The 23,505-nt window shown below is 49.0% G+C and overlaps 1 protein-coding gene across 1 annotated transcript in view; it reads left to right on the forward strand.

Moving 5' to 3' along the window:
* LOC147116000 (S-arrestin-like) overlaps nucleotides 1-23,505 on the forward strand; it is a 179,440-nt gene that overhangs the window by 112,749 nt on the left and 43,186 nt on the right. Inside the window, exon 11 of the mRNA XM_085990708.1 lies at nucleotides 3,033-3,170. Coding sequence (XP_085846834.1) covers nucleotides 3,033-3,170 — 138 coding nt within the window. The remainder of the gene's footprint in view (nucleotides 1-3,032; nucleotides 3,171-23,505) is intronic.

Consider the following 23,505-nt stretch of genomic DNA (forward strand, 5'->3'; position numbering starts at 1 on the left):
GTTGGAGGCTGGGACGATGATCTGGGCCCTCTATAGTGGCTGGAGCCCTGTAGGATGGCTAGAGTCTCTTTTTTCTCTCTCTCTCTTAATCCAATCTTACTTTCCCTCTCTTCATTTCTCTTTCTGTACCTGATTTGACATTGAATTCACCCACTCTAATTTACACTCCCTTCTCAGTCCTTGTGCTGGTGATTTCCCAATTCTCCAATCTGATTGGTTAAGGAGATACACAGTTGCTTTCCCTGTTCACTCAGGTCCCAGATGCCCGGTTTCCCTCGCACTTTCAGCAACTTGCTATGCAAAAAATTAAAAAAACAAAACATACATGGGCAAGTCTAACTAATGGCAGATGGCATTAGATGTCATGCTACAGCAAATAATGACCCAAATATTTTAGAACTGGAAAGGGAACAGGCCTTTGTGTAAGGGAACAGGCCATACTGAAATTAGTGACAATCTGATGATAAGGGAGCATCTTGGGAATGGTGACCATAATATGATTGAATTTGATATTAGGTTTGAGAGGGAGAAGGGAGAATTTTAAACTTAGGTTTTAAATTGATATAAAGCAAATTTCAAAGGGATGAGAAATTAATTGACCACGGTAAACTGGGCTGAGCTGTTGATTGGTAAACCTACAGACAAACAGTGCCTTTACAAACAGTATTCAACGATGTACTTGGTATAATGCAAAACCCAAAAAGGCAAAAGCTCCACTTCTGCAATTAAGCAACCATGGCCAACCAATGAGGTAAGAGGCAATAATAAGCTAAAAGAAAAATCTTACATAAATGCAAGGAAAAGTGGAAATTCAGCAAACCGGGAGAACTGTAAACAGCAACAAAGGGCTACAAAGCAAGTCATAAGAGGTGCAAAAGTTTTTATAAATACATTAAGGGAAAGAGAGTGGTAAAGGGAAATGTGGGCCCATTAAAAACAATTGAAGGCAAGACTACAATGAACAATAAAGAAATGGCAAACTTGTCAAATAAGTATTTTTAATCTGTTTTCACAGTGTGGGAAGAGGACAAATTACCAGTGGTACACGGGAACCTAAAAATAAGTCAGGGGGAGAGTGTAGTGAATTTAATATAAGTTTTAAAAAAAAAGGGTAATGAAGAAAATATTGGGACTTGAGACAGACACATCTCCAGGACCTGACGGTTTCCACCCCAGAGTATTAAAGGAAATAGGTGAGGAAATGGCAGATACCTTAGTAATAATCTTCCAAAGCTCCCTAGATTCATGAATTGTGCCTTCAGATTGTAAAATTGCAAATGTCACTACATTATTTAAGAAGGGAGGGAGGGAGAAACCAGATAACTGCAGACCTGTCAGTTTAACATCAGTTGTGGGAAAGTTACCGGAATCTATCATCAGAGGCCGAGTGACCAAGCACTTGGACAAGCTTGAGCTGATCAAAGAGAGTCAGCATGGATTTGCGAAGGGTAGATCATGTCTGATTAATGTAGTTGATTTTTTAAAGGAGGTGGGCAGGAGACTGTCTATGGATATTGTCTATATGGACTTAAAGAATTAGAGCATTAGATAAGGTTCTGCACAAGAGACTATTAGTAAATATGATAGCGCATGGAATTGGAAGTAACCTTGTGGCATGTGTTGGTTGGGAAGTAGGAGACAGAGAGTAGGGATATAGGGAATGTACTCCGATTGGTGTGATATGGCAAATTATGAGGACAGGTTGCATAAACTTGGTTTGTATTCCCTTGAAACTATTTCTTCTGGTGGTGGAATCCAGACCAAGAGGGCATATTTTAAAATTAGAGCTAGACCATTTGGGAGTGAAATCAGGAAGCACTTTTTCATATAAAGGGTAGTGGAAATCTAGAATCCTCTCCCCCCAAAAGGCTGGAAGTCAATTGAAATTTTCAAGACTGAGATTGCTAGATTTTTGTTAGGTAAGGGTGTTAAGGGATACGAAACAAAGACGGGTAAATGGGGTTGAAGTTTAAGATCAGCCATGAACAGGCTGGAGGGGCTGAATGGCCTACTCCTATCTCCTCCTGTAAGTTTGGTGGGAGATTAGCGGAAACCCCAAAGGAACAGTGCAAACGCCCATTGACGCTGTTTCTCCAGGATTTCCGTTGCAGTAACAACAGGAGATCGGGAGAACCCCCAGGGAAATTCTGCCCTGTGATTTCATCTGCGTCTGGGCAGCATTCGGGTTGGTTCAATCAGCCTCAAGGTTAATGGACTGGGGAGGAGAAAAATTAGCCAGGTTTCCAACTCTTGATCACAATCCAGTGACCTCTGCTAAAAGGGGTGTGTGTGTGTGTGGGCATCATGGTCAGGCTTGGCAGCGATGCCCCTCACAGTTGAACAGCCCACTGACAGCACTGTCTAAGCTCACATATTAAAGTCTCATGTTATCCCTATCAACCTTGCGCAGTCTGAGGAGTGAGATGGATAAGATTATGTCTCTCTGAGGGGATACAGTGCATCCTACCTTTAGGGGTCAATCCCAAGACCCACGTGTCACATTCTCACATCAGAAGGGCACGAATCATCATCATTTGCCCACAGTGTGCTGTAAGATACCAGGCCTGGCCACATTAGAATGACCACCAGTCTGGTTTTCAACCGGATGTCCCTGTAATTTTGGTGACCCTCAGGTACTGAAGGCAGTTTAAGGTCTGGAGGTATGGGCAGAGCAAACAAAGCATGCACAGAGAGAATTTTCATCCCCAACTTACTGTCAATCATCCAAAGCCCCACCCATCCTGGTTTTGGGCTGGGTAGAAAGCGGGTACATAAGGGGCACGAATCTCTTCTTAAATCCTGTGGTGGAATAGCACTAGTGTCGGAACACCTGTGACTGGAGTGTGTCTGACAGGCCATTCAGGAGGCAGAAGCAGTGAACCTTCTCGATATAGCTCAGGGTGGTCAGGGTCCCTCACAGTTTGGCAGGTGGAATTCAAGAAGGCACTGACTGGATGTGTTGTAAGGTGCAGGATATTTGGTTATCATTGATTTGTATCCTATTTCTAAATATTAACATTTTGTTTTTATAGTGACAAGATTGCCTCAGGTTCCACTTTCTCTAAGACCTACATGGTCTTGCCCTTAATGGCCAACAACCGTGACAAACATGGCATCGCACTTGATGGCAAAACCAAACAGGAGGACACTAACCTGGCTTCTTCCACTATGTAAGCGATTCAGGTTTGACTTGGGGGAGGGAGGGCAGTGGAGACTGGGAGTGACAGGGCTGGGGGAGGAAGGGAAATGGACGTGGGGGCAAATGTGAGGTGGGGAGACAGGCTGGAGGGAAAGAGTAAGATAGCGAGATGAGCTAGGGGAGGAAAGGAAATGGGCTGGAAGGATATTGTTGTCACCCAACTGCCAAACCGAGGCTCCGACTGAAACCTGAGACTCCAGGTCTTGTCCTGTCAATCAAACTGCCACTTTCATATTGTAGTGTATGTGCCTTTAAGTCAGAACTACTTTTTACAGCTCCTGTATACTGTAGTACCGGCAGTGACCACACCGGTATATAAGCTTTGCGCATGCCTCTGTACCCGTCTAGAGATTACCCTCCTCCAGTAAAGACCTGTTATTTGTTAATGTACAGCATCCGTGTGATTATTTATCCACTGAACCACGGATCTAACAGTGGCGACAAGTGTCGATTCGAATCTATCTGCAACATAAAAAATAAAAAAAATAGTCGAGGCCAGGAACACAGGCGTCGACCACGAGCAACCGCCCAGCAGTCAGGCAGAGATCCAACTTCGCTGGGGAGGCTGTGGGGAGCCGGGCTTGGTTCCCCAGCCACAATGAGCAGTAAGAGACCGATGACAGGTCCAGAGCAGACCCTTCCCGAGCAGCGGCGGCTGGAGCCGACTGACGGCAGAGAGAGAGCCGAGCAGCGTCGACGGGGTAAGACAGAGGGTGAAGAGCGCAGGGCGCAGCCGGGGGTTGAACACCGAGCGGCGTCGAGGAAAAATACTGCAAACCGGAGAGAGAGAGGGTAAGAAACAACCGGGTTCTAGACTGAGCGGCGTCGACAAATATCAAGAGAAGAACGCGCAGAGCACAGCCAGGGATCACGGGCTGATCAGGGTCCGCGGGGCGAAGCAAGGGGAGACACCATTGAGCCGCAGAGAAGCAGGGAGAGCACGGGAGACGCCATTGAGCCGCGCAGAAGCAGGGAGAGCGCGGGAGACGCCATTGAGCCACGGAGAAGGAAGAGCGCGGGAGACGCCATTTTGAGAAGTTGCAGCAGAGAAGAGGGGCGAGCGCGGGAAGGAAGGAAAGCGTGGGAGACGCCATTTTGTGCCAACGGAGAAGAAGGGAAGCGCGGGAGGCGCCATTGGTGATAGTTAATGCACAACCAAGGATGCCGAAGAGTGGCAGTATCTCTACGTTCGACAATGAAGTCGAAGATTGGGCGACATGTGGAACGTATTGAGGTGTACTGCAGGGTGAATGAAGTGCCAGATGCTAATAAAGCACTGGTTCTGTTAAATTCCATGGGTGCAAAAACTTATGGGTTACAGCGAAATCTAATAACCCCAGAGAAGCCGGTAAACAAGAATTTTGAAAGCATAGTAGAAATCCTACAGGACTACTTAAACCCCACACCGCTGCTGGTAGCAGAACGATTTAAGTTCCATAAAAGGAACCAACACAAAGACGAAAGCAATGCTGAGTACCTAACGGAACTGCGCAAGCTATCGAAATACTACCAGTTTGGAGCGGGACTAGCAGACACGTTAAGGGACAAGTTTGTGTGTGGGTTACAAAGTGAAGGAACCCGGAAATGGCTTCTATCAGAAAAGGAAAAGGACCTTACGCTGGACAAAGCTTTCAGTATGGCAGTATCACACGAAGCAGCCGCAAGGGGCGCTGCAGAGATACAACGGAGACCGCAAGAATATGGCATCAATGAAATGACCTATGGAACAGGGAAGTGCTATCGCTGCGGCAGAACAACACATGACCAGAAAGATTGTTGGTTCAAAGACCAAGTGTGCAGACAGTGTGGGGAAGCAGGACACATAGCAAGAGTCTGCAGGTCTGGGAAGAAAACCAACAGTAAGAAATCTCCACAGGAGAAGTACAAAAAGGTACACCAGGTGATGGACAGTGGTTCAGACGAACAGAAAAGTGACACAGACTCCGGAAGCAAGGAGCTGGGTTGTCTGAAACTACATAATGTAACCGAAATGGAGGAGTCCAAGTGGAAATGGAATTAGACACAGGGTCAGCTCTAACAGTCATAATCATAATAATCAACTTTATTGTCATTGTTAGTGCACAAGTGCAGTACAACGAAATGTAGGCTTACGGCTCCCGAGAGTGTACATTTAGATTAAGACATTTAAACATTCAACATTCATTTGGCTTGTAATACATTAACATAAACATAACCATAATAAAGTGCATTGGCAGATGTGCAGGCTTTAGAGTTTATTTGTGGAGTTCAGTAGGATGACAGCCCTGGGAAAGAAGCTGTTCCTAAATCTGGTTGTTCGGGTGCGAATGCATCTGTAGCGTCTCCCAGATGGCAGGAGGGCGAACAGACTGTGGCTGGGGTGGGTAGGGTCTTTGATGATGGTCCGTGACCTCTGTAAACAGCGTTTCTGGTATATGTGCTCTATGGTCGGTAGCCGGGTGCCGGTAATGCGTTGGGCAGTTTTGACTACCCGCTGCAGGGCTTTCCGGTCATAATAGCTACAGCTGCCATACCATACTGTGATACAGTTCGTCAGGATGCTCTCTATTGTGCAGCGGTAAAAGTTAGAGAGGATCAGGAGTGACAGGTTACATCCCTTCAGCTTCCTTAGGAAATATAGGCGCTGCTGGGCCTTCTTCACCAGAGAGGAGGTATTGAGGGACCAGGAGAGGTCTTCCGTGAAGTGGACTCCTGTTAAGTCTGTGGCCTATAAATTCGGTGACGCCCCGCCAGCACGTTTGCGCCGGAAATTTAGCGCCCGCCGCCGAGCCAGTTGTGCCCGCCCCAAATTCACTTTCAGCGCCCCAAAGCGGAAGCGGGCGCTGGTACAGGATGTGCCTGCCCCGCTTGGGGCGCTGAAAGTGAATTTCAGCGCTGCCGGTCCCGCTGCGCCACCCGATGCGGAGCGGCAGGCTGCTGTACTGCAGGCCTCCCCCTTCTCTTAAGGGGGAGGTGCCTGCAACGGCCGGAGCCCCGTTGAAAGTGCCGGCAAAAGAGCCCGGCACAACGGCGAAGTGCCGGGCTCCACGGAAACCAGCCGGCAATGCCGCGGGGGGGGGGTGGAGGAGGCCGGGGAAGGAGGTGCGGGCAGGCGGCCGCCGAAAAAGCGGCCGGCCGCACCTCCGCTTTAAATAGCGCCTCTAAGGCTGCAGCACGGCCAGGTTTTCAAAACGTTGTTAGCGGCCGCCAGGGAAGAGGCGGCCGCTACTGAAGATGGGGATCGGCGTGGTTTCGGGCGGTACCGGGGCGCTGCGCACACCGATGACGTCATCGGTGCCGGCGCAGCGCTACCGGCTTATGCCGATTTAAAGGCCCACCTAATTTCAGCGGCGACGCAACTTCCGGCGCAACCCACTCTTGCGCCCCTAAATGGGCGCAAACCCAAGGGAATTTCTAGGCCTGTGTGTTATAGTGAGAATTACTACACAGACCACAAGAGTAAATTCAACAGGTCTTTACTGGTTGGAGGTCGGACTATACTGAATACAATATTATTACACTGTGCTTATATACCGGTGTGGTCACCACCGGTATTACGTATACAGCAGCCAAAGAAAGTAGTACCTTTCTTAAGGTGGACCAGGCTTAAGTTCTCTTAAGGTGGAACAGGTTACATGCACCACAATCCTCCCTTTTTAGCTTAACAGTCATATCCCCAAATAAACATAACATATATACATATATAACTTCAGGTATAACAGTTCAAAGGTTCAGTCTCTCAGGAGGCTTTCTGATTCGGCTTGGATAACGCCTTTCAGTGGTCTCTGATTCTTGTTGTTGAGGTGCCTCCTCTAGTTGGTTGCCAATGTATTGGGTGTCATCATCATCAAATACATTCTCGGCCGAGGTAGATGCTTCAGGTTCATGAACGTCTTCCACAGCTGTCTCTGTCACAACCATGGGTTCGACCCTTGCTCTCGACTCTACCAGTTGATCCGCATGACGCCTTATCACATTATGACCAATATCTACGGTGTACATCAGAGGTCCTTGTCTGGCCCGGATTGTTCCGGACTGCCATTTTTTGTTTCCATAGCCCCTTGCCATCACTGGTTGTCCTACGTCGAAAGCTCGAGTGGTCTTGCTGTTAATATGCCGAAACTGTTTGTTTTCCACTTCCCTCCGCACATTTGGTTTTAACAAGTCCAACTTGGACCGCAACCTCCTGTTATAAAACATCATAGCAGGACTTTGGTTAGTCACGGCATGATCGGCGTTTCTATATGACATCAGGAACTTATCGACCTTGTGTTGCAGCGGAATCTGATCATCATTCATGGCCTTAATAGCCTTTTTGAATGTCTGGACAAATCTTTCAGCCAACCCGGTTGTCGCCGGATGATATGGGGCAGAGGTATAATGTTTAACTCCATTCTTCTTTAAGAATTGTTGGAATTCTTCCGATACAAACTGTGGTCCGTTGTCTGGACAGATCTGTTCTGGCAATCCGTTCCTTGCGAATATTGTTCTTAACACCGCAATTGTCTTTTCTGAAGTAGTGGTATTCATCTTGATGACTTCTGGCCATTTGGAATGTGCGTCCACCGCGATTAGGAACATGGGCCTAGAAATTGAGTTTGCGCTGCGCCGGGGCTTAACGCCGGAAATTTAGCGCCGGTGCTAAGTCGCACCGCGCGCGCCAAAAATTCAGTAGCGCCACGCCCAAACGGCTGCCGGCGCTACTGAAGGCTGTTTGCGCCTGAAAACTGGTGCTACGCGCCGCATTGCGGCGCTATTCCGGCGCTGCGGCGCCCGATGCGGTGCGGCAGGCTCGGGAAGTGCAGGCCTCCTCCTTCAGTTAAGGAGGAGCTGCCTGCACCTGCCCGCTGGCCGGTTAAATCGCCACAAAAATGAGCCCAGCACCTCGGGGAAGTGCCGGGCTCGCAGCCGAGAAGCATCTGTTCCACGGGGGGGGGGGTGGGGGAGTCCGGGGAGGGAGGTGCGGGCAGGCGGCCGGCGGGAAAGCGGCCGGCCGCCGCTCCACCTTTATGCGCCGGCGCAAAGCCGTGTAAGACTCTGTTGCCAGAGTCTTAGTTGCGGCTGCCACGGGCGAGGCGGCCGCAACTGAATTTCGGCGCTGGGGCCCGTCACCACGGCAACCGGGACGCTGCGCACACCGATGACGTCATCGGTGCCGGCGCAGCGCTACCGGTGTAACGCCGATGTTGGGCCCTAGTCAATTTCAAAACCGGCTGTAAGTCCAGCGCAATGCCCTCTAGCGCCGCAAAATGGGCGCTAAGCCCACTCAATTTCTAGGCCATGGAGTCCATGAATGGACCAGCAAAGTCAATGTGTACGCATTGCCATGGGGCTGAAGGCCATTCCCATGGGTGTAGCGGTGCTATCGGAGGTGCATTTTGCACTTTTTGACACCCAGCGCAGCTTTTTGTTAACTCCTCAATCTGTTGGTCAACACCCGGCCACCATACGTAAGCCCTAGCAAGACTTTTCATTTTAACTCCCCCCAGATGACCTTCATGTAGTTCTTTTAAAACTCTTTCCCTTAACTTGGGAGGAATAATCACTCTTGTCCCGTACATCAAAGTACCATGGCAGACGGACAGCTGGTCTCGCCTTGCCGAGAATGCCGGTAACAGAGGATCACCCCGTGTTGGCCATCCTTTCACTGTCACCTCGTAGACTCTGGACAGTGTCGGGTCGTTCCTGGTTTCTCTTTCAATACTTGCGTTGGTGACAGGTAAACACTCGATAATGGTCGAATGAAATAACTCAACAGGGTCAACTTCCGTCGTGTCTTCATCTTCAGGTAGTGGCAGGCGCGACAGGCCATCAGCATTGCCATGCTGTTTCGTACCTTTGAATTCTATCTGATATTGATGTGCCCCTAAGAAAAGAGACCATCTCTGGAGACGCTGTGCTGTCATCACCGAAACACCCTTCTTAGGGTTAAAAATGGACACCAACGGTTGATGGTCCGTCAAAAGTGTGAATTTTTGGCCCTGTAGGTAATGATTAAACTTCTTCACTCCCCATACAAGGCTAAGGGCCTCCCTATCGATCTGCGCATAGTTGCGCTCAGCGGAGGTCAATGATCTGGATGCAAACGCGACTGGCCTTTCCGTGCCATTTGGCAATTTATGTGAGAGTACTGCCCCAATACCATATGGAGAAGCATCACAAGCCAACCGAATAGGCAGTGTCGGGTTGAAGTGAGCCAACACTTCCTCTGAGGTGATCAATTCTTTGCTTTTGCGAAATGCCTTCTTACAGTTTTCGCCCCAGTCCCATGGTACCCCTTTCTGTAAAAGAGCGTTCAACGGATGCAGCACCGTGGATAGATTTGGCAGAAATTTATGGTAATAGTTAATTAATCCTAGAAACGACCTCAACTGAGAGAAATTCTCCGGAGCGGGAGCCTTTACAACTGCCGCTATCTTGTCAGGAGACTTATGAAGCCCCTCCCGGTCAATGACATGACCACAGTACGAGATCCGCTTCTGGAAGAACTCACATTTCTGCTGATTTACTCTAAGTCCATACTCTTTCAGTCTGTTGAGCACCAGTTCCAAGTTAGCGAGATACTGTTCATCACCATCACCTGTGATCAGAATGTCGTCCAGGTAACATTGTGTGCCTGGAATTCCCTGTAATACCTGCTCCATGGCCCTCTGCCAAATTGCTGGAGCCGATGCCACACCAAAAACCAGCCTATTGTACCGGTACAACCCTCGATGTGTGTTGATCGTGAGGTATTGGCGTGACTCTTCTTCAACCTCCATCTGCAAGTACGCCTGCGCCAGGTCTATCTTGGTGAAGTGTTTCCCGCCAGACAGTGAAGCGAAAATATCCTCAATCCGTGGAAGCGGATACTGCACCGTGTGAAGCACCGGATTAACGGTGATTTTGAAATCTCCACAGATGCGAACCTTCCCTGGATCTCCTGGCTTATTGTTCGCAGGACGTTTCATAACGGGAACAATGGGCGTAGCCCACTCACTCCAATCTACTTTAGACAGTACCCCTGAACGTTCTAGTGCTTCCAGCTCCGCTTCAACCGCAGGTCGTATTGCATAGGGTACCGGTCTGGCTTTAAAAATTTTTGGTTGTGCATGTTCATCAATCTTGATGTTTGCTGTAATTCCTCTCAGTGTTCCCAGTCCCGGCTGGAACACCTCTTTAGCCTCACCCAGTATTCTGGACAATCATTTAGGTTTGACAGCTGTTTCCCCGGAATCTACCGTTAGTGCTTTCAAGGAGTGCCAGTCCATATTCATTTTCCTAATCCACTCCCGTCCTAGTAGTGGTGGGCCTCCTTCAGGTAGCACATATAAGTCCATTACTTGGCTTCCTTCGCCCTTGTGGACCACTTCTACCTCTATTTTTCCGATGGGGTACACTCTTTGCCCCGTGTACGTTTTCAATATAATCTCCGTATCCTGTAAGGGAATATGTTGGAATAACCTTCTGTAATCTTTCTTATTCATGACCGTCAATGCCGATCCAGTGTCCAATTCCATTTTTACTTGGACTCCTGCTATCTTAAGAGTGACCCAAATTGTCTGGAGGTCTGTATCCTTACCAACGTTGTGTATTCTTAAGCTATCCAGTTCATTACTGCTAGCGTCTGAATCTGACTTCTGTTCAGTCAAACTGTTCTTTGTCAACTTGTGTACCTTTGCATATTTTCCTTGTGGTGACTTTTTATTGCTGGTCTTCTTTCCTGACCGGCATACTTTAGCTATGTGGCCAAGCCTGCCACACGTTCTGCATTCTTGGTTTTTAAACCAACACTGGTTCTGATCGTGCGTTGTCTTTCCACAACGATAACATTTGACAGAACTCAAACCCAATTTGTTTGTACCGAGTTCCGGTGGCCGTAGCTGCATTACTGCCGTGCCTCTCGCTGCGGCCTCGTGTGCTGCTGCCATAGTGACCGACTTCTCGAGAGACAGCTCATTCTCCTCGAGCAGTCGCCTTTGTGTATCCTGTTTAAATAAACCACACACAAATCTATCTCGAAGTGCCTCTGTCAGTCCCGTTCCAAACTGACAATATTTTGCTAGCTTACGTAATTCCATCAAATATTCAGCATTGCTTTCATTTTGCAGCTGTCTTCTATCGTAAAATTTAAATCATTCCGCTAGCATCAGCGGCGTGGGGCTAAGATGATTTTTTATGACAGTAACAATCTGTTCGAACGTCTTATCCGCCGGTTCATCTGGTGATAACAGGTGTTTCAATTGCCCGTATGTCTTCGCACCCATTAAGTTTAGTAATGTTAGTGCTTTATCTGTCTCAGGAATTTTATTTGCCTTACAATAGTTTTGTATGCATTCTACATACATAGCCCAGTCTTCTATATCACTGTCGAAGGCATTAATGTTCCCATGTTTAGGCATCGTAGCAATTTATCGTATTTTTAATGTTATCTAAGATGGCGGCTTCCCACTCTTGCCGTCGTCCTCCGCCCACAAAATGGCGGTTTTCCCGCGCTTGGCGGTCTTCACCCGTCCCCCGACGCTGTCTCCGCTTCACCGTGGCTCTCGCGCCTTCAGTTTCCCCAGACGCTGCGCCTTTAGCCCGAATGCGGCCCTTATCTCCGGTCGCGATCGATGTCCCGCGCTGCGCCTCTCGCTCGAAAGCGGCCCGGCCCTTATCTCTGGTCGCGATCGACCTCACCGCCCTTATTCCTCCATCTTCCCAGCCCCGTCTGTACAGCCAACGCGGTTGACTTTCTGTCGCGTCGCTGCCCGGCTTACCCACCATGAGGTAGTAGAAGAAGCTGACAGTCGCTGATGGAGGCTTCGAGGTCAGGATGTCTTCTGCACTCCGGTTGCTCGATGCCTGCCGCTCGACGTGTCTTCCCGTAGGTGATGAGGGTGCAAACCTCTCTTCGACGTCCTGTCTGTGGACGAAGTCGCCGTGGAAATTACTGCAGCAGGGTAAGAATCGGACTCGTCGCCACTGTTAAGTCTGTGTGTTATAGTGAGAATTACTACACAGACCACAAGAGTAAATTCAACAGGTCTTTACTGGTTGGAGGTCGGACTATACTGAATACAATATTATTACACTGTGCTTATATACTGGTGTGGTCACCACCGGTATTACGTATACAGCAGCCAAAGAAAGTAGTACCTTTCTTAAGGTGGACCAGGCTTAAGTTCTCTTAAGGTGGAACAGGTTACATACACCACAACTCCGAGGAACTTAAAGCTGTCCACCCTTTCCACCACAGCCCCATGGATGTGGATGGGGGTGTGACTTCCGCCTTTAGACTTCCTGAAGTCCACAATGATTTCTTTGGTTTTCTTGATGTTAAGGGCCAGGTTGTTATCGGCGCACCACTTCACGAGATGCTGGACCTCCTCCCTGTAGGCTGACTCATCGTTGTTGGTGATCTGGCCTACTACCGTGGTATCATCCGCAAACTTGATGATGGTGTTGGAACCATGAACAGCCACACAGTCGTGGGTGAAGAGGGAGTAGAGGGTGGGGCCCCCGCGTTCAGGGTCGGTGGGGGGAGGTGTGGTTACCTAATTTGACAGACTGGGGTCTGTTTGTTAGGAAGTCCAGGGTCCAGTTGCAGAGGGAAGTGTTCAGGCTAAGAGTGTGGAGTTTGGTGGCCAGCTTGTTGGGGACGATAGTGTTGAATGCTGAGCTGTAGTCTATGAACAGCATTCTGATGTAGGTCTCTTTACCATCTAAGTGATTCAGTGCAGAGTGTAGAGCAGTTGTGATTGCATCCTCCGTTGATCTGTTTGCACGATAGGCAAACTGGTGTTGGTCAAGAGAGGCGGGAACACTGGCTTTGATGTGAGCCAGGACCAGTCTCTCGAAACACTTCATTATGATGGGTGTGAGTGCGACAGGTCGATAGTCGTTCAGGCACGTCACAGCCGTTTGCTTTGGCACAGGAATAATGGTAGCGGTCTTGAGGTTTGTAGGGACTACTGCCTGGGCCAATGACAGATCAAAGAGACTACAAGCGGCTATTTTCACACATACCCTTGAAAGCTACAGAGATTGTCTTGAAGACGTATACGGGGCAAAAAGTCTACCCCAAAGGAAAAATAAGGGTGAAAGTGACATATAAAGGCCAGGAAATACCTAAAATGGATATATATGTATTGCCAAATGGAGGACCACCACTGCTAGGACGTGAATGGATCCGGAAGATACAATTAGATTGGCATTCCATACAGGCACTGAAGGTTGAGGCCAAAAAGGATGACGACGTCACACCTGGACGACTGTCAAAAATGCTAACTGACGCAAAAGAAGTGTTCCTGGAGGGACTAGGAACACTAAAAGGAATAACAGCAACAATTAAAATAGAGGAAAATGCAAGCCCAAAGTTTCTGAAGTCCAGACCAGTGCCTTATGCGATCAGACCAGCTGTTGAAGCAGAGCTGGAAGGGTTGGAACGTTCAGGAGTACTGTCCAAAGTGGACTGGAGCGAGTGGGCTACACCCATCGTTCCTGTAATGAAGAGGTCGTTGAGTAATACGCCTGGGGAACCAAAGAAGGTCCGCATCTGTGGGGATTTTAAGGTGACAGTGAACCCAGCCCTTCATATGGTGCAATATCCGCTTCCACGAATTGAGGATATTTTCACCTCGCTATCTGGAGGTAAACGCTTCACCCAAATTGATCTAGCCCAGGCGTACTTGCAAATGGAGGTAGAAGAAGCTTCGAAACATTACCTTATGATCAACACTCATAAAGGTCTCTATCAATACAACCGGCTGGTGTTTGGAGTAGCCTCGGCTCCGGCTATCTGGCAAAGGGCGATGGATCAGGTCCTGCAAGGGATTCCAGGGACCCAGTGTTATTTGGACGACATCGTGGTCACGGGCGAAAATGACGGTGATCACCTTGTTAACTTGGAGAAGGTGCTCACCAGATTAAAGGAGTATGGGCTACGAGCTAATCGCCACAAGTGCGAGTTTTTCCAGAAACAGATCTCGTATTGTGGCCACGTCATCGATGAAGAGGGGTTACATAAGTCCCCTGAAAAGATTGAGGCAGTAGTCAAGGCTCCAGCACCGGAAAATGTGTCACAACTGAGGTCGTTCCTCAGGCTGGTAAACTATTACCACAAGTTCTTACCAAATTTGTCTACGGTATTACACCCGCTGAACACCCTACTGCAAACAGGGGTACCATGGAAGTGGGATGACGAACGTAGACGAGCTTTCCAGAAGTGTAAAGAATTGATCACATCAAAAGAGGTGTTGGCCCATTTCAACCCAGCACTACCAATTCGTTTGGCATGTGATGCATCACCCTACGGCATTGGAGCGGTGCTGTCGCACAAATTCCCAGTTGGGGTGGAGAGGCCAGTAGCCTTTGCGTCTCGGTCACTAACCTCAGCCGAGCACAACTATGCCCAGATTGACAGGGAGGCCCTCAGCCTAGTATGGGGAGTAAAAAAATTCAACCACTATCTGCACGGGCAGAAGTTCACCTTGCTGACTGACCACCAACCACTTGCCTCCATCTTTAATCCTAAGAAGGGCGTGCCAGTAATGACTGCACAGCGGTTACAAAGATGGTCCCTGTTTCTAGGGGCGAATCAATATGAAATAGAATATAAAGGCACGAAACAGCATGGGAACGCTGATGGGCTATCGCGCCTGCCACTGCCTACTGTGGAGGAAGCACCAGCAGTGGACCCTATCGAGATATTTTATTCGTCAATAATTGAACGATTGCCAGAAACGGTTTGCCAGAGCAGATCTGCTCTGATAATGGACCACAGTTTGTGTCCGACGAGTTCCAAAAATTCATGAAAAGGAATGGGGTAAGACATTACACATCCGCCCCGTATCATCCAGCCACCAATGGATTGGCTGAGAGGTTCGTACAAACCTTTAAGAAGGCGATAAAGGCCATGTGCGACGAGGAAATTCCACTACAGCATAAGATGGACAATTTGTTATTAGCCTACCGAAACGCGACACATGCAGTTACCAACCAGACCCTGGCCATGATGTTCTTTAACCGAAGGTTGAGATCTCGTCTGGACTTGCTCAGACCAAATGTGCGAAGAAATGTTGAGGACAAACAATTCCAGCACATCAATGAGAAGCCGACAAGGAGCTTCAATGTAGGGCAACCAGTCTTGGCCCATGACTATCGAACAGAGAAGTGGCAACCCGGAACGATATGTACAAAGCAGGGGCCATTAATGTACACAGTGGATGTCGGGGAGAACATTGTGAGACACCACGTCGATCAGACATTAGCGTCACAGGAACGCGTCAACCCCATGTCTCGAGTACCTGGGGATGAACCCGACATACCGGTAGCATCTACTTCAGACCCAGTAGCAGTGGAACCCGATGAACTACCCGATGAAAAGGGGTCAGAATTGCCTCTGCACCAAGAACAAGAACCTCTGTAAAGGCGCTATCCCAAAAGGGTCAGGAAGCCGCCCCAAAGACTGAATCTATAAATGGACTTTTGTTATTTAATGTACATGTAAAAATGTAATTGTTATTTGAATATTAAGGGGGTATTATTAATCTAAAAGGGGAGGAATTGTAGTGTATGTGCCTTTAAGTCAGAACTACTTTTTACAGCTCCTGTATACTGTAGTACCGGCAGTGACCACACCGGTATATAAGCTTTGCGCATGCCTCTGTACCCCAGTCTAGAGATTACCCTCCTCCAGTAAAGACCTGTTATTTGTTAATGTACAGCATCCGTGTGATTATTTATCCACTGATCCACGGATCTAACACATATGTCAGAGGGAGTGCTACCTGCTGATTGCACATTCTAAACACGGTGCTTCATCCCAATGGCTCCGTGGGTAAATATATTGCCTGGTACGGTAATGAGTTACACAGAATAGGAAGGTCTCAGGTTCTGTTCCTGGTCTGTGCTCAGTTAGCTGTCTCATCTGGGTTGTGACAATTAAGCTCTGTCCTCCTGGGATAGGCAGCGGGAGAAATCAGCCAGGGTTCCTGCTCCTGATCACAAAGCAGTTACTCTTGCTGGAAAATGCAAGTGAGGACGGGATTGGGCTCAGCTGTGGTGCCATCAGAGTTGAATATCTTGCTGACATTTACTGTCTTTGCTCACACTTGAAGAATGGATAACTTTGCAAGTACCAGAGAGTTCCCAGAATGGAACTGTATCCCAGTGCTTTCAGGAGAGCTGGGGCATGCTGATATTGGAGGGACAGAATAATTGCATTGTAAATAATTTTACCACGATGCCTAGCGTCTGTGCGCTTTCCTTTGATTGAATAATACATTGAAACAAACAGATTCTGACGAGTAGGGCAGTGATTTCATCAAATAATTGAGAAAGAATTCCTGACTTTCGTGGCTTTCTTGACGATGCAATGAGGCCGCTTTCTCTGTGGTTTGAAGGAAAAGTCAATAGAGAGGAAACTGTTGGTAGAAGGCAGACTCACATCTGTGAGAGCTCTCGATGTAGCACTTGGGATGGAGATTGCTGCCTGGCATGCTAACAAGTTACAGGCCACAGAGTCCAACAGCTCCGGAGTGAACAGAATCGCTCAACCATGTTGAAGGTGTGGTAACAATGATTATCATCCAGAGAGATATTGCTTTAAAAAGGTTAAATGCCATAACAACACAGGATCAAGGTAACAGAGCGTCAGCGGGCGAAATCTTGGCGGGAATCGCGGAGCGGTGGCAGTACAAAAGGCCCCAGGAGACCAGGTAGGCCTCAGAGCGTCAGCGGGCGAAATCTCGGCGGGAATCGCGGAGCGGCGGCTGTAGAAAGGCTCCAAGAGACCAGGTAGGCCTCAGAGCGTCAGCGGGCGAAATCTCGGCGGGAATCGTGGAGCGGCGGCTGTAGACAGGCTCCAGAGACTCAGGTAGGCCTCAGAGCATCAGCGGGTGAAATCTCGGTGGGAATCGCGGAGCGGCGGCAGTACAAAAGGCTCCAGAGACCAGGTAGGCCTCAGAGCGACAGTGGGCGAAATCTCGGCGGGAATCGCGGAGCAGCGGCAGTACAAAAGGCTCCAGAGACCAGGTAGGCCTCAGAGCATCAGCGGGCGAAATCTCGGCGGGAATCGTGGAGCGGCGGCTGTAGACAGGCTCCAGAGACCAGGTAGGCCTCAGAGCGACAGTGGGCGAAATCTCGGCGGGAATCGCGGAGCAGCGGCAGTACAAAAGGCTCCAGAGACCAGGTAGGCCTCAGAGCATCAGCGGGCGAAATCTCGGCGGGAATCGCGGAGCGGCGGCTGTAGAAAGGCTCCAAGAGACCAGGTCGGCCTCAGAGCATCAGCGGGCGAAATCTCGGCTGGAATCGCGGAGTGGTGGCTGTAGAAAGGCTCCAAGAGACCAGGTAGGCCTCAGAGCGTCAGTGGGTGAAATCTCAGCGGGAATCGCGGAGCGGCGGCTGTAGAAAGGCTCCAGAGACTCAGGTAGGCCTCAGAGCGTACCAATCTCCAATCTCAGAGGGAAAGAAGTAAAAAGTAATTGAAGTGTGACGTCACCAGAAAGCAGGTAAGTGATTGGTTGGTGAGTATTTCTCTCTTTATAAACTTTAACTCTGTGGTTTATAGTTTCTAAAGTCTCTGTGGTGTAGCGGGGGCTGTTTATAAACCAGGGCCCTTAAATATACTATTTAACGGTAGTGTAATTGGTGGGATTGATTTGATTTGATTTAATTGCAATTAATTAAAGGGTAAGTCATGGCAGGAGAGCCCGGCCCCATTGTATGCTCCTCCTGCACTATGTGGGAACTCAGGGACACTTCCTGTGCCCCTGACAACTATGTGTGCAGGAAGTGTGTCCAGCTGCAGCTACTGGCAGACCGCATTGCGGCGCTGGAGCTGCAATTGGATTCATACTGGACCATTCACGAGGCTGAGGAGGTCGTGAATAGCACGTTTGATCAGTTGGTCACACCGCAGGCAAAGGTTGGACAGGCAGAAAGGGAATGGGTGACCAACAGACAGAGTACTAGGCACAGGCAGGTAGTGCAGGGGTCCCCTGTGGACATCCCCCTCTCAAACAGATAAATCACTTTGAGTACTGTTGGGGGGGATGGCTTACCAGAGGAAGGCAGCAGCAGCCAACTTCCTGGCACCAGGGGTGGCTTTGCTGCACAGGACGGGAGGAAAAAGAGGGGGAGAGCTACAGTAATAGGGGATTCTATTGTAAGAGGAATAGATAGGCGTTTCTGCGGCCGCAAACAAGACTCCAGGATGGCGTGTTGCCTCCCTGGTGCAAGGGTCAAGGATGTCTCAGAGTGGCTGCAGAACATCTTGGAAGGGGAGGGGGAACAGCCAGTTGTCGTGGTACATATAGGTACCAACGACATAGGTAAAAAGCGGGATGAGGTTCTAAAAGCAGAATATAGGGAGTTAGGAGGTAAATTAAAAAATAGGACCTCAAAGGTAGCAATCTCAGGATTGCTACCAGTGCCACGTGCTAGTCAGAGTAGAAATAGAAGGATATTTCAGATGAATACGTGGCTAGAGGAATGGTGCAAGGGGGAGGGATTCAAATTCCTGGGACATTGGAACCGCTTCTGGGGGAGGTGGGACCAGTTCAAACCGGATGGTTTGCACCTGGGCAGGGCCGGGACTGATATCCTAGGGGGAGTGTTTGCTCGTGCTGTTGGGGAGGGTTTAAACTAAAATGGCAGGGGGTTGGAAACCTGAGCAAGGGGACAGAGGAAAGGGAAACAAGGATAAAAGCAAAAGATAGGAAGGAGAAAAACAAAAGTGGCAGTCAGAGAAATCAACGGTTTAAATCAAACATGGCCACAGTAAATAATAATTCTAATAGGTGTAAGAGCGTTAAAAAAACAAGCCTGAAGGCTTTGGCCTAGAAATTCACTGGCACCCCGTTTGGGGCGCCAGCCTCGCCAGGGCACCGGAAGTAGCGCCCCGGAAGAAGTCGCGGCTGCCCACCGCAAATTCAGTTTTGCGCGCCCCAGAGGGAAGCGCGGCGCTACTCGAGGCGCCCCGCATCCCTCTTGGGGCGCTGCAATTGAAGTTCGCAGCGCAACGTGCCGCAGCGCCACACACTGCGGCACGGCGCGCTGCAGTACTGCAGGCCTTTCTCCCCTTCTGAAAGGGGAGGGGCCTGCTGCAGCGCGCTCGAAGAGCGCGAGTGCCAGCAAAAGAGCCCGGCACCGAGGAGAAGTGCCGGGCTCTTGGGACAAAGCCAGCACTCCGCGGGAGGAGGGGCTTAGGAGGCCGGAAACGGTGGCGCGGAGAGGTGTTGGCAGGCGGCCAGCAAAAAAAATGGCCGCCCGCACCTCAGCGCCTCAACCGCCGCAGGTAGGCCCCCCTGAGCCGGTCGCAAATTGCGACCGGCATTAAAGCAGGCGGCACTACTAAATTTTGCGATTGGGGCGGTAGCGGGTGCTGCGGCGCACCGATGACGTCAAACGGCTAGCGCCGTTTAGCAGGTGGCATGGCCAGTGGCATAAAACCCACTAAGTGCCCACTTAGGCTGCTAACGGGTGGCGCAGCCCACTGAATTTCTAGGTCTTTGTGTCTTAATGCGAGGAGCATTCATAATAAGGTAGATGAATTAGCTGCGCAAATAGAGGTAAACAAATATGATTTGATTGGGATTACGGAAACATGGCTCCAGGGTGGCCAAGGCTGGGAACTCAACATCCAGGGGTATTCAATATTGAGGAAAGATGGGCAAAAAGGAAAGGGAGGTGGGGTAGCATTGCTGGTTAAAGAAGGGATTAACACAATTGTAAGGAAGGATATTAGCTCTGATGATGTGGAATCTGTATGGGTAGAACTGAGAAATACCAAGGGGCAGAAAACGTTAGTGGAAGTGGTATATAGACCTCCAAACAGTAATGCGGAGGTTGGGGATGGCATTAAAAGGGAAATTAGAGAAGCGTGCAATAAGGGCACAGCAGTCATCATGGGTGACTTTAATCTACATAATAGATTGGGCTAACCAAATTAGTAACAATACTGTGGAGGAGGAATTCCTGGAGTGTTTAAGGGATGGTTTCCTAGACCAATATGTCGAGGAACCAACCAGAGATCAGGCCATCTTAGACTGGGTATTATGTAACAAGAAAGGATTAATTAGCAATCTTGTTGTACGAGGCCCCTTGGGTCGGAGCGATCACAATATGATCGAATTCTTCATTAAGATGGAGAATGAAGTAGGCGGGCTGGGGCTCGATCGGGTGGCCCTGCAGCAGGGCCGAACAGCGAGTCGGAAGGCGGAGGCAAACAGAGACGGAGGGTGGAGCACTCGGGAGATGGCCGGCGCTGCAAAGCAGGTCGGCGTTCGGACCAAGCACAGGGAGGGAAAAGTCCCAGAGAGTCCGGCGGGAACGAGTCTCCAACTATTAAAAATATCTGTGTAAATAAAAACTGCGGAGAACAGCGTTGTCAGCAGCGGCAGCGGTGGGAAAGCGCGGGAGGCGCCATTTTTTTCAGGGCAGGGAAGAAAGGAAAGCGCGGGAGGCGCCATTTTTGATTTTCAGGATGCCTAAGACTGGCAATATTACTGCTTTCGATAGTGATATAGAGGATTGGACCACATATGTGGAAAGAGTGGAGGTATATTGCACAGCGAATGAAGTAGAGGATGATAAAAAGGCATCGGTACTTCTAAATCTGATGGGCGCAAGGACATACGGGCTGTTACAAAACTTAATCACTCCAGCCAAACCGATGGACAAGAATTTTAAGGAGATTGTTGATACCCTACAGGAGCACTTAAACCCAACACCGCTGCTGATAGCGGAACGATTCAAATTCTTTTGGAGGAATCAGCACAAGAATGAAAGTAACGCTGATTACCTCACCGAATTAAGAAAGCTGTCAAAGCACTGCCAATTCGGGGCAGGACTGGCAGATTCTGAACGAGACAAATTCGTCTGCGGTCTCCTAAGTGAAGGAACACAGAAAAGGCTACTTTCTGAGAAAGATTTGACACTGGACAAGGCTTTCAGTGTGGCTGTATCATACGAAGCAGCAGCAAGAGGAGCTGCAGAGATACAGCAAAAGCCACAGGACTTCAGCACCCATGAAATGACACGAGGTTTCGAGAGATGCTATCACTGCGGCAGATCCACCCATGACCAGAGGGACTGCTGGTTCAAGGACAAAGCATGCAGGCAATGCGGAAAGATGGGACACATTGCACGTGTATGCCGATCTGGAAACAAAAAATCCACTGACAGAAAACAAATCAATAAGGAAAAGTACAGAAAGGTACAAATGATGACAGACAGTAGCTCCGAAGACCAGAGGAGCGATAGCGACTCCGGAAACAAGAGACTAAGCTGTCTCAAATTACATAATGTAATTGCCAAAGAAGATTGCCAGACCATTTGGGTTACCCTCACGATAGCGGGGTCCCCAGTTAAAATGGAGCTAGATACAGGATCATCTCTGACCGTCATAAGTCGACGGGATTACGAGCGGCTATTTCCGCATATACCTTTGAAAGACACATCCATTATCTTGAAGACATATACGGGGCAGAAAGTATACCCCAGAGGGAAAATAAAGGTGCCTGTTGTATACAACGGCAAGGAAATACAGAAGTTGTATTTATACGTTCTGCAAGATGGTGGTCCACCTCTGTTGGGACGTGAATGGATCCGGAAGATACGTTTAGACTGGCACTCCATTCAGGCACTGACGGTGACCAGTAAGAAAAAAAATGATGATGACGTCATACCTGAACGATTAAAAGACATCTTGGCCAACGCCAAAGAAGTGTTTCAACAGGAACTAGGAACCTTGAAAGGCGTCACCGCCTCAATAAAAGTAGAAGATGTGGCAATTCCCAAGTTTTTTAAGGCAAGGCCAGTGCCATACGCAATTCGTCCAGCAGTCGAGGCAGAGCTGGAGAATTTGGAAAAGGCAGGCGTGTTATCCAAGGTAGATTGGAGTGAGTGGGCAACACCCATCGTCCCGGTCATGAAGAAAACGTTGAATAATGATAAATCTGGAAAATTCGCATCTGTGGGGACTTCAAGGTGACTGTAAACCCGGTCCTTCACACGGTACAGTATCCTCTTCCGAGGATAGAAGATATTTTCGCCTCATTATCCGGAGGGAAACGTTTCACCAAAATTGACTTGGCACAGGCATATCTACAGATGGAGGTTGAGGAGGCCTCTAAAAAGTATCTCACGATAAACACACACAAAGGCCTGTACCAGTACAATCGACTGGTTTTCGGAGTAGCATCAGCTCCAGCTATCTGGCAAAGAGCTATGGAGCAAGTCCTGCAAGGGATTCCAGGGACTCAATGCTACCTAGACGACATCCTTGTAACAGGAGAAAACGACAACGAGCACCTTGCCAATTTGGAGCAGGTGCTCACTAGGCTGAGAGAACGGGGCCTACGAGCAAATCGCCCCAAGTGTGAATTTTTCCAGAAACAAATATCATATTGTGGCCATATAATTAACGAAGAAGGGTTGCATAAGTCACCTGAAAAAATTGAAGCGGTCATAAAAGCCCCAGCACCTGAAAATGCCTCACAATTAAGGTCGTTCCTGGGATTGATAAATTACTATCATGAATTTTTACCGAACTTGTCAACTGTTCTGCACCCTCTTAACGCACTGCTATAAACGGGAGTAATTTGGAAATGGAGCGAAGACTGTAAACGTGCCTTCCATAAATGCAAAGGCTTGATCACGTCCAAGGAAGTGTTGGCTCATTACAACCCATCACTGCCAATCAGACTGGCGTGCGATGCATCCCCTTACGGCGTAGGAGCGGTATTATCGCATAGATTCCCTGATGGCTCGGAGCGGCCGATAGCTTTTGTGTCATGCTCATTGAACTCAGCTGAGCGTAACTATGCCCAAATCAACAGGGAAGCACTCAGCCTGGTGTGGGGAGTGAAGAAATTCAACCATTACCTGCACGGACAAAAATTTACCTTGTTGACTGACCATCAACCCCTCGTCTCCATATTCAACCCTAAAAAGGGCGTTCCCATTATGACAGCGCAAAGGCTACAGAGGTGGTCCCTTTTCCTAGGGGCACACCAATATGACATAGAATACAAAGGATCAAAACAGCATGGGAATGCTGACGGTTTATCGCGCCTACCATTGCCAACGGTAGAAGAGGCACCTACAGTGGACCCAGTGGAGATGTTCCACTCAACCATAGTGGAATGTCTACCAGTAACAAATTCTACCATTGAAAAGGAAACGCGAAATGACCTGACTCTTTCACGAGTCTACGATTTAACGGTGAAGAGATGGCCAGCACATGGCGAACCACTGTTGCCAGCATTCTCGCAAAGAAGAGAACAGCTGTCAGTGTGCCGAGGAACCTTGATGTGTGGATCCAGAGTGGTGATTCCACCCAAACTCCAGGATAAAGTGCT

The sequence above is a fragment of the Somniosus microcephalus genome, chromosome 6 (assembly GCF_052327205.1).
Source record: "Somniosus microcephalus isolate GS21.2 chromosome 6, FLI_Smic_1.0, whole genome shotgun sequence".
Taxonomy (NCBI): Eukaryota; Metazoa; Chordata; class Chondrichthyes; order Squaliformes; family Somniosidae; genus Somniosus; species Somniosus microcephalus.